At 42.3% G+C, this 12,283-nt stretch overlaps 1 protein-coding gene across 2 annotated transcripts in view; it reads left to right on the top strand.

Moving 5' to 3' along the window:
* The window catches only part of LOC139763053 (tyrosine-protein kinase receptor-like), a 1,458,433-nt gene that overhangs the window by 1,181,679 nt on the left and 264,471 nt on the right, over nt 1–12,283 (top strand). For both annotated transcript variants that reach the window (XM_071688765.1, XM_071688676.1), the window contains exon 18: nt 3,617–3,793. In XM_071688765.1, the coding sequence (XP_071544866.1) occupies nt 3,617–3,793 (177 nt within the window). The remainder of the gene's footprint in view (nt 1–3,616; nt 3,794–12,283) is intronic.

The following is a 12,283-nucleotide window of genomic DNA, read 5'->3' as shown; positions in this document are numbered from 1 at the left end:
TTGGAAAATTAAAAAAAAAAAAATATGTCAAACACACTTGACATCAACATAGTAGACACAACATATAGTTTACATTAACATACCCCCACCAGAACACAGCATACGCTTGACACAACATGCAATGAATATATTGACACGCCATCATCTTAGTAGACACAAGTTTCCCCTCCATGTTACCATGATGGTCTCATATCGTTCTCTACCATGATTCGCATCATGTATCACACTCCAGCATAACCAGATACATTTAATTCTACACATTAACGTACTATAGATATCTAGTTGCTCACATTATCACAGCAGAAATTAGAGTGTTCTTCACCACAACCTATCAAACACATCTTACAAGCCGTGTCATAATGAACGCATCTTGAGCTTCACATCAACATGACAAAGACGACTTCACTTCACCATTTGATTTTGAAAACCATGTTGTTATCAACCTACTGAATGCAAATTACCTTTCACGTCATCAACATACAAAGCACATATTACCTTCCACACCAATATGCTGGTCAGAACACAGTCCTCACATCATCATGCTGGACAGATCACACTCCCTACAACAACATACTAGACGGATTAGATTCCCCACGTCAACATACTGGACGTATCCAAATCTCCGCATTAACATACTGGACACATCTGAAACTTCATTAACATATTGGACACATCTGAAACTTCATTAAACATATTGGACACTTCTGAAACTTCAGCATATTGTACATATCCAAATCTCCGCATTAACATATTGGGCACATCTGAAACTTCATTAACATATTGGACACATCTGAAACTTCATTAACATATTGGACACGTCTGAATCTCCTCAATTAACATATTGGACACATCTTAATATCCTCACTAACACACTGCATTCGTCACACACTGCAGATTAACATAGAAGGCATATCATAATATAACCTCAACCTATTATACACACAAACACAACACACCACATCAGTATACCACACAGATCCCACAGTGCACATCACCATGGCACACACACACACACACACACACCACTCCTCACGTCAGAAAATTCCCCTCCCCCGAAAAAGTGATCAAACTCACCCTCTCTTTCTTCCTAAGGCGAAAGGTATCTAGTCATCTTTTCAAAGGGGTTCACAAAGGATCACTTAAGGCGTTGAGAAAATATTGTCTTCCAGGCCTTCCCGAAACTCTGCAACTTAACAAGAAAAGTTGAGCGAGGAGGGAGAGGAAGTGTCTGGTTATGGTTCCTCGGCTTCGATACAGTTTCGAGTCTCTCTCTCTCTCTCTCTCTCTCTCTCTCTCTCTCTCTCTCTCTCTCTCTCTCTCTCTCTCTCTCTCTCTCTCTCTCTCCGGGTATAGTAAGTCTTGTATAGCGTTAATTGACCCGATTTATACGGATGGGAGCCATTACGGAGCCTAGTTGTGCAGATGTTGATTCAGCCAACCAACCTGGAATTCTGCTCGCTTCTCTCTCTCTCTCTCTCTCTCTCTCTCTCTCTCTCTCTCTCTCTCTCTCTCTCCATATATATATATATATATATATATATATATATATATATATATATATATATATATGCACTTTGACTTAAATACAGCATGTTTAGAGTTGTTAGTCGTCTTTTATATTCTCTCTCAAATTTTCTCAGTGTTATTCTACCATTAGGAGGGTGCTCAAACACCGCTTGTCCAAAATTACGTACGACTAGTGTTTGAACACCCACCTAATGGTAGAGCAATATTGAGAAAATTAGAGAACATAATAGAGATTAATGACCCTAAATATGTTGTCGTATTCAAGTTTATTTGCATTAGAGAAGACCTGCTCCCACGTTACACCAGTATATATATATATATATATATATATATATATATATATATAATATTCATTCTCGTTATCATTATACTTTGTCGCTGTCTCCCGCGTTAGCGAGGTAGCGCAAGGAAACAGACGAAAGAATGGCCCAACCCACCCACATACACATGTATATACATACACGTCCACACACGCACATATACATACCTATACATTTCAACGTATACATATATATACATACACAGACATATACATATACACACATGTACATAATTCATACTTGCTGCCTTTATTCATTCCCGTCGCCACCCCGCCACACATGAAATGACAACCCCCCTCCCCCCCGCATGCGCGCGATGTAGCGCTACGAAAAGACAACAAAAGGTCACATTCGTCCACACTCAGTCTCTAGCTGTCGTGTATAATGCACCGAAACCACAGCTCCCTTTCCACATATATATTTCAGGCGAGAAGGCTCATCATCATCATCATCATCGAGAGAGAGAGAGAGAGAGAGAGAGATGACTGTTGCAGGTGGCAGTAACCTCAGCCTGGAACTCCCCCACAGTTCACCCACTATTTCCAGACACACTTGAGCTTAAGCTTCCTAGATCCTCTCTATCCCCTCTCTGACCCTCCTCCCTCTTACCACCTCAGCACACACAAGCTTCCCCAGGTCTTGCCTTCACGGACCTGTGCACCACCTCCCTCACTTTCTCTTAACATCCATTCTCTTTTTTCTGTCTAGTGCCTCTGTAGCAAATGCCGTATCCTTTCAGAATTCCGTCTCATTCGCTTGTTCTCGGCCGAATGTTTTCTCGTATTCGTCCTGTGTATAGGAAAGGGACGTGTAGTCAGTCTCTCGCCTCGCTACTCTCTTTCCTCGTCTGTAGGTGGAGTATGACTCTACTCCCTTTCTCTCTACGGCTCTTAACACAGTCACATGAACAAGAATGGCTCTGACGAATGGGTATGATGTGGTTCCCCTTCATATATTGTCGGAATCTAAGTTGAAAATTGACGGGACTTATTCGGCAGCTGTGCTAACTATTTTGTGCTCATGTGTTCCTCTTGTTTAGCTTCACGGGTACACGGACAAGTCAAAATCCAGTGTGCATGATGGTGTTGCAGCCTGGTTTTGAGGATGGTTGCTGGGAGTGTAACCCGACCCACTGTGCACGACGGTACGACCCTTGAGCACGACGGTACGACCTTTGAACACGACGATACGACCCTTGAACACGACGGTTCGATCTTCAGGCATAATGGCCTGGCCTTTGACCCGAATCTTGTGGGTTATAGTTTATCGGAGTTTATCATTTTGTTTTCAAAGATTTGCCTCAGGGAACCAATTCACCGGGCGTGGAAAATATTTTCTCTCCCAACGAAGGAAGTAGACATGAAAGTTGTCCCTCTGAACCCATACACACACGCACACACACACACACACACACACACACACACACACACACACACACACACACACACACACAGATGGTCCTCGATTTGTCGTACATGAACTCTGAGAGCTGCTGTTGTAGCACATTACCCATGACTGCTAATGGAGTTGAAGTCAATGTATGTTTGCCAGATAGATGTACATAAAGAGTGAAGCCAATTATCAATCCAGTATATGTGATGAACGGTAAATGCTAAGAACGTTGAGGACGAATGGTGAAGCTTAAGTATGTATGGCTGGTAGATATGAGCAACGTTAAAGCCAATGTGTGTATGGCAGAGTTGAAGTCAACGTAGGGCAGGTAGAGCAGCACTGCTGACGGAGATGGCCTCCTCCTCCTCCTCCTGCAGGTCCTGGCGGCGGCTGGAAGGGCAACCACAAGAATGACCAAGAGGGCTTGTCGCTCGTCAACGGTGGCCTGGGTGGCCGGCCCTGCGGGGAGAACAGCAACTCCTGGAGCACCTACGGCGGCTTCGGTGGTGGCGGTGGTGGCTGTCTGGCTGGCGGCGGTGGCGGCGGCTATACAGGTAAGTTCCTGGAGGTACCTGGACCTGGTGGGACTTAGAGGGACCTGGTGGAACACTGAGGGGGAACACCTGGTGGGACCTGAAAACAACTGAGCCATGGTTAGAGTTGCAAAGGAAGTGGATGATGCAGTGTACGTGTTCGACCTGATGGACTGTCGAACACATACAGGAAAGTCTATTCGACCTCTCTATCGACGTCGTCGAAGGAGAAAGACTTAGTGGAGGCGCACGAATAAAAAAATGTACTGAGATGTAGGAAGTGAAGGTAGTTTCAAAAAAAAGATATTATATTTTCTAATTGACGCCACAGATAATTCTAAGAAATCAGTTAGTCTTAAGATTTTTGTATTTTAGGAAATTGATCAGATATCATTAGAGAATCGTGTTCTTTAAGAGGGCATTTATGATGATCATAGTTTCATGTTTATAGGCTGTGCTTAAACGTTATTGAATCTTTGATTTGTAAATGCAGTATCACATCTTGTTCAGTGAGATATCAGTGTTTTTCCTCTAGATTTTCCATTTTTAATTCAGTAAAGATGATATCGTGTTGGTTTGTAGTCATTTTGCGACATCGGTAAGAATGACGTGGATTGCATTAGGTTCCAAGGCAACCAAGACAGACTCCAGAGTCGATTCGATGCTTAGTTGATTATTTTCATGCCGAACCAATGCAGAGTCATGAGGATGGGATATTGTCACAGAAAAAAGCCTCGACACCGTAACATACCGGCAAAAAAGAACAGGAATCCGTGTTTGAGAGAGATGTTGGTTCTGTTCTGTCCATGGATCTGTTTGCTGGAGTTGCATATCGGGAGAATTATCAAGGAGACGAGCTATGTACTGGTAAATATTGGAATAGCATCTATGGACGTCAGTAAGAAAATATTCGGCGGATTATTCACGCAGTTTATGAGACCTGGACTAGAGTATGATATCAATGTCGTTGTCATCGCACTGTAAGAACCACAAACGTTAAATATAAGAAGGTCCGGAGGACAATAGAAAGCAAATCAATTGGCAACAGGCCATTAGGTTCTCTCGCGGCTGCTGTTGGTAACGGAACTAAAGAGAAATGATCCACGAAGTTGAGCTACAGATGGCTGTTTATTTACCCAGGAGGGAAGGGTATGAGATGACCAGATCACAACTTCATCTCTGGTGACGTCGACAGTGAACAGGTCTTCGTCAAATGCCGCTACAGAGCAAAGGGCATTGCAGAATGCTAAGAAATAATCTTGTTAGAGAGGTTGTGAAGAAGTACAATTCTTGAGTATCACGGTGGTACACGACTGGGATAAAGCAAGCGATGAACTCTCTCTCATTCTAAGCAACATTTCCCCAAGGTTAAGAACCAGGTAAGGTAAAGTCCAAGAAACTGATCCCCACGAGTGTAGAAACCCCCTCTCTCTCTAGACCAATTACACACACGTACCCCAGGACCCACCTCCAGCCAGCCAGACCCTCGTAACATAAAACCCACCGGTGATGCTGGCCTGTTCCGGGCACCACAGACCAGGTTTTTCCCCATTCAGTCTGACACAGCTCGACAAGCATTGCGAGGGAAGCTCCTCCTGACGACCAACCACCCTCCTGGAAAATCAATTACCGAGGAAAGAAGCCTTGTGACGGACCCCACCTCCCGAGGCTCCACGTTCGGAATAAAATGACCGTGTGTCGCTGTACGCTTCTGTAGGGAGGCGAGGGAGCGGATGTGAGTGGGGAGGGGGGTGGGTAAGGGAAGATGTGGGGGAAGGTTTTTGGAGAGGGGTAGGGGAAGTGTAGGAATGGGTAGGGGGATAGGTAGGGAGGGCTGGGGTAAAGGGGAGGGAGAAAGTGTAGGGAAATGGTGGGTGATTATGTACGAGGGTGCGGGAGTATGTAGACAGGAGTGGGGGAAGATATATAGAGTAGGGTAAGGGAGCTACGGCCCCTCCTGTTCCCGGAAAAAAAAAACGATGACGTGACGACTGAATTCAAGTAGCAGTTGACCCGTTAGGCCTGAACGAAGCTGTTTGTGATAGTGGTGGGGAACAGAAACTCGTGGACAGTTGTGGTAGAAGTAGAAAGACATGAAACATGTAAACTTATGTAGTAGATAAGGAGGTGCAAGTATTGTCAGTCGTGGATTTGAAGCGAAACATCAAAACTATGCTTAAAAGTATTCATGGAACTGCTCTCGCCTCATTCGAGATAACACTTTTGCCAACGAGTTTGTATCAGTTACTACGAGTGATATCACACGAGTCTATCCTTAAGTAGCTCATTAGATCGAGATTATGGAAGCTTTGATGATTTTGAATGTCTCTATTGGGTCACCACTCGACCTTCTCTTTTCTAAGCTAAATGAATTCAGTTCAAGTAGTCGGCTATCATAGGGTTAGTTTCTCAGGTCGGGCATCATCTTGGCAGCTCGCCTCTGTATTCTTCTCCATTCTGTGACCAAACCCGAGCACAGTATTCCTGATAGGGACGCATCAGTGAGTTGTAAAGAGTGAGGATAATATCCCGAGACTTAAATTCGAAAGTCCTTATAATTCCTAGGATTTTGTTCACCCTTTTTACCTTCTCTGTGCACTGCTTCCTTGGCTTTAGGTCACCAGAGATTATTACACTCCAGGTCCTTTTCTTCATTGAACTGTTCTGACTGAACAGAATTCACATTTTGTGTATTGCCTTTTCATTTTCATTACCGATACGTAAAACTTTGCACTTATCCAAAGAATTCAGTTGCCGGCTGTTACCCCAGTTCATCTGTTTGTGTCAGTTTGAAGCTGTAGACGCTCATCATCATACTTCCTGTCTTGGTATCATCCGCGGATGTAGATACTTTACAGTGAAGCACATTATCAAATCTTACTAATACATATCAGAAACAGAACCGGTTCCAAGACTGATCCCTGTGGAGCACCACTTGTCACGTCTAACCAGTCAGAGGCTTTACTACTATTTTTTTGTTTTCCGGCCGTCAAGCAGTCTCCTTACCATTGAAGTACAACCCTGTGCGTACTATATGGCTTAACTGTTGTTAGTACCCTTTGATGGGGAAGATTATTAAATGTTTTTTTTTTCTCACTCAAAATCTAAATAGATGACTTTACGTGTTTTTCCTTCATCATACATATGGATTATTTCAAGTAGATTGGTCAAGTGGGAGCGATATCGTCGAGAAACGTGCTGAGAATCGTTAAGTAGTGGTCCTCTACATGGTGTACAGTGTTATCCCGGATGATGGTTTCCATTAACCGAACAACGATAGACGTTAAACTAATTGGACGATGATTCCTGGGAAGTGATTTATTATATTTCTTTTGATATCGCTGTCACGCTGACACGTAAATTTTAATTACTCTGGAACATTTCTCGTAGCAAGAGACTTTCTTGGAAAAAAGCAGCCAATGGTTTAACTCATTTTTCGTCTCCTTCATTGTCCGCAGATAAACTTAATGGACCTACCGTTATATTTACTCTCTAACCACATACTGCTGATAGTGTGTCTTTATCTGTTACTTCATTATGTTGCAAAACGACTCCCAGTCTTGGCAATGGGACTGAATTCAGGACGTGCATTGTATCCTCAACTATAAATACAGATGCAGAAACATTCGTCTCAAATTTCTGCCATGGCTTCGTGAATTAAGTTCTCAGTTCATAGCACATGGTTTTTGAAGACATGATAATGCATAGGGAGGAGACTTTACAGAGCTGATTGAGTTTAGGTCCTAAGGACCATAACCTGGGAGGCTAGGATGCCACAAGGATGAGAGACTGCAGAGTGTGGAAGCGATGCAACTGCTCTTGTGAGATGTAATGAGAAAATAGGTGGACAGATGCCCGGCCACGTTTGAAGACATAGACATAAACGATTGATCAAAGCGAAATGAGAAGAGTAGAGGAATTACAAGAACAACAACGGAAAAACACAGATATGGACGAGGTAAATATTCACTATAAAATGTTTCGCAAATTTTTCAGAAGCAAATTGCCAGTGAAAACAAGTATTTAAAGTAGAGCCTTTGAGGGAATGGTTTTGAAACCGAGGGCTGTGTATGAGAAGCTGAATGCAATGTTCAGAATGTATTCAAAGTCGTAGATGCGTTACCCTTAATAGCTAGATGGGATGAGGGAGAGAGAATGTAGAGCATTGAAATCGTGAAACGATATAAGTAAATAATCTAAGAGTCCGCATCGATATAGGGCATTTGGCCCTGATGATATCTCTCCCCACAGCCCTAGGGAAGTAAGGCAAAACACTTCATGGGTCATTTGACTTGTTGATGGAAGAACTCGCTGGAATAGGCGTCGGTACCACTTGAGTGGAAGAGAAGACAGCTAACCAGTATTCAAGAAAGATAGTCGTCAAGAGTATAGACTAGTACACTTATAAAGATACGGTCTATGACCACAAGAACAAGATTAGATTGGAAGGGAGAAGATGGAACACATCTCGAGAAGAGACTTCCGCAGTAAGAAACGCCTTATATATGGCCTCTTCGGTGGGAAGAGGCCATATATTGCCAATCTTCTGGACCCTTATGTCAAGAGTGAGCATTCAGTTCGAAAAAGAAAAAAGCATATATATATATATATATATATATATATATATATATATATATATATATATATATATATATATATATGGATTGGTGAACTACGTATGCATTACTGGGCTGCCAGATGGTATTAGACACCTCTGTCAGGAAGCTAGTAAGAATTAATCTAAGATCTCCAAGTGAGCGTAAGAAGGGTGGGAGCATTGTGGGGCTCCTTACTTAGATTACCTAAAGGGAAAGGAGAAAGAGGTACATGTTAGATCTGCTTTTCCACACTGGGTAAATGCAGGTAGTAGTTTTCTACAGTGCTAAGCATCGGATCCACTGGGATTCTTGACGTGAGTAAATGTCTGGACCGAAGTTCTTGAATCTTACCTGATTAGGTTTGCCGTTGACTTCAATGAGAGAAATAGGAGATATGCTGGCCTACGGTACCTACAAAGAGACGTACGTAGGCTCTTAACATTGGTCTGGTAGCTGCCCTATGAAGTGCATCGCGAGTAATTGCAGAGAAATGACAACAACACGATGAAATGACACCGGGTTCAGGACACCTTCTTGCAAAGAGTTACAGGAATATTATTTCGGGAAGGACTTCGAGAGTGTTTTACATTGTTACAAGAAGACCAGTGAGTAAATATTGGAACAATCAACTATACGCTGATCATTGTCCACATCAAACACCTAAAATCGTACCTGATGTAAGAGAAGGAAGCTACAGCGAGTGTCAGGCAGCCTTATAGTTGCCCCAAGCTAGAGAGAAGAAGAAGAAATCCATTGATCTGCTCTTACCTGAAGAAAGCAGGGTGAGGGGGAAGCATGGTAGCCACCCATTATAGTTGTGGAGCAGCGATGATCCCAACACACAACAGTGTTCCGAAACTTCACCGCATGAAGACCGAACAAAACGTTAGGCAAGAGAACTGTCAGGAGGAACGTGAAGAAGCATCTTGTCAACCTTAAGAGTTGATCAGCCTTATCTACAAACAAATGAATACAGATAGCATCGGATCAATGCGAAATATGTGTTAGTTGTGTAACATTAAAAGATCGGATCCCAGGAGTTTGAATCTCCTTCCCCCATCTGGACACATAAGTAATTATATAGGAAACACACAGACGTACACCACCCTGGATGGGTCACTAGGTAGGGTCCATCCCCCTTTTTATCACCATCAGTAATAGGAGCAACAACACTGAAAGCATCGGCTGATGCGTTATCCCCCGGGACTCAATAATGATAATACCAAGAGCACACCAGAAACAGGCAGTGCTGCAGCAGGAGGGTAACAGCACAATCCTAGGAACGGCAGAATTGGTAAACATTAGCAGATGCAGCAACGACAACAGAAACTAGCGAATTGAAATAACAAGAGACGCGAAGCGAGAGCTTAAAGTGTTAATGCTTTTTGCATCATCTAGAGATTCAATCCATTAGCAGTGACAGTAACTGGGGCTGTAATAACAGTGATAGTAGTAATAGTGTAAGTAGTAGTGGTGGTGGTAGTTGTAGTAGTAGTAGGAGTAACGATAGTTAAGAAAAATAAACGACAATGACAACAGAAGCAGAAACACTGCAGTAATGACGGAGTACGTAGTTTACAGTGCCAGTCGAAGTAGCAGCAGCAACAGATCTGGTGTTAGCTGAAGTGTCCACCACCAGCTGGAGGGGGCACAAGGAACAGCTGTATCATAAGGATTTGTCAAATGGTGCAGCTGGACCAGGGACAAGAGCACAGGAGACGCAGCAGAATATCAACAGAAATAAAGGGGGAATTGCAGTCGTGGGAATAACAATATTTGAAAAGAGCAGGTGTAACAGAGAGAGAACAGAGAGAGAGAGAGAGAGAGAGAGAGAGAGAGAGGCTTGAGTCACAACAGTTGTGCAAGTAACAAGCACACCAAGGGTAGAACGCCGGAACGGATGGTAAGAACGTAGAGAAAAAAAAACTGATATTAAAGGGAGATGTACGACAGCAGGAACAAGTAGGTGTAGCTGTGTTACCAATAACAGTTAAAAGCAGAAGCAGAAGGAACGGGAGGAAAAACAAAAGGAGAAACGGTAGCGGTAGAAGTAACAGGGACACTGATTCCAATGGATCCTTAACGCCAACCTTAACTTTGAAGCCACAGCGTCAGTTAGTGTCTCACTGGAATCATGATATCTGACTGTAATCGTACAGTCATTGTTGTCTCAGTTGTGTACAGTCTCGTAATTATCTAAGAGTCGATGTTAATAATTAAGCACTGTTAAAAAATTTGCTTTGTAATTCAGGTCTGTGTCGACTGGTACTTGTGAGAGTTTGAGAATCATCCCTTAACTGCCAATTGCCAGGAAAGACTCGTAAATAGACTGTAAACTATAAGGACTGCTGGGTAATGAATGTGTTTATAGTTGGGCTAGGCGTTGGTAGCATTGTGATCACTGGTGTCAAAAATGATCGCTGACTTCCTCCTCGTCCGTGGAGACCCACATATTGGTTTAGGAAGGAAAGATGGTGTGAAGACCAGAGTTTTGCCTGAGGACAGGTGGTGAAAGAGGAGTCCCGGAGGAAAGAGAGAAAGAATACGTCACATACATGGATGTAGATCAAGATAGAAGGCATTGGTGACGTCCGTGGGTGTGTATGGTAGACTTGTGAAAGCTGTTAAGGGCTTTCGTAATGGAGGTAGTACATGTGTGAGTTGAGTGGTGATATGTGTGAGCGGTTGTGTAATGTCATGGTGGCTGTTTAATCATTCGGTAGATGAGACGTTGAGATGAGTATGAGATGGTCATGTGGTACGTAACTATGAAGGAAGAGAGAGAGAGGCAATAGCTACTGAATGATAAAAAGTTTTTTTCGACAAAGCTTCGATTCCAAAACGAAGCAAATTTTTGGGTTAAGTGATAAGAAACGCTTTCACATTAAACACGATTTCCATAAATTGTGTAAAATCTAAAGGAATAGAATCTGTATTGTAACAATTTTGACGATGATGAATGATATAATTGTAAACGTTCCTAATCAAAACATGATTCAAATAAGTCATAGTAACGTTAATGAAATTAAGGTTTACAAAATTAACAAATTGACAATGAAATTGTTCAGGTTACGTAGATAAGACCTTACGAACACTAACGAGTATGACTTCTCTATTAACGAAACAAAATATAGACACAGTAGGATTGTTCTACTCGTATGACGGCAATTATTGCGCAGTAAAGATCAGTACAAAGCAGACAGATTTAAATATAAGTTCACATTAGGTAGCATGGGAGAAGGTACCTATGATGCTCAAGAGTATTTATATAGTGCATGGTGGTGACAATCGGCTAGATGTACCTTAATAAGAGGGACGTGCAAAGATGAGAGAATGAATTTGAGACATTCCTATTTTTATTACATTCTATAGATATTTGTCAAGTGGAATAATACACGAGACGTTTGTTATACTTATCTAGAATACATAAATGTACAAGCTGGAAAGACGAGAAAACATTTGGGTATTAAATACAGCCTGGAAAGACTAGAAATACATTTGAGTATTGAACATATAACTACATCTGTTGATCCAGACCACGAAATAAGATACTGTCTGACTCGGATTTAAGAACAGCATCTGTAGTTATGAAGAGCAGTCTGGACACATTTGGAATAACTCGTTCAGTATAGTTGAGTATTGAATATACGTTTGTATGTTTATTTAGACTGAGATAACATACCATTAGGGATCAAAACATGTTTTAATCTTATTTGAGTCAAAGGGAGAATCTGGATTGATTATGGGTCTGCAGGGGGAGAAGATAGGAAGGAAGGATGAGAGAGGGATGGGTGTTTGTGAGTGGTGATCGATAAGGGGAGGAGGAGGGGTAGGTAAAACCAGAAGAAATGCCGCAACTTAGAAATAAGGAGGTTGATAAGAGAGAGAATAAAGGTGTGAAAAGAATGTAAGT

Source organism: Panulirus ornatus, chromosome 1 (genome assembly GCF_036320965.1).
Source record: "Panulirus ornatus isolate Po-2019 chromosome 1, ASM3632096v1, whole genome shotgun sequence".
NCBI classification, from domain to species: Eukaryota; Metazoa; Arthropoda; class Malacostraca; order Decapoda; family Palinuridae; genus Panulirus; species Panulirus ornatus.
This window is presented reverse-complemented; position numbering and strand designations above follow the sequence as displayed.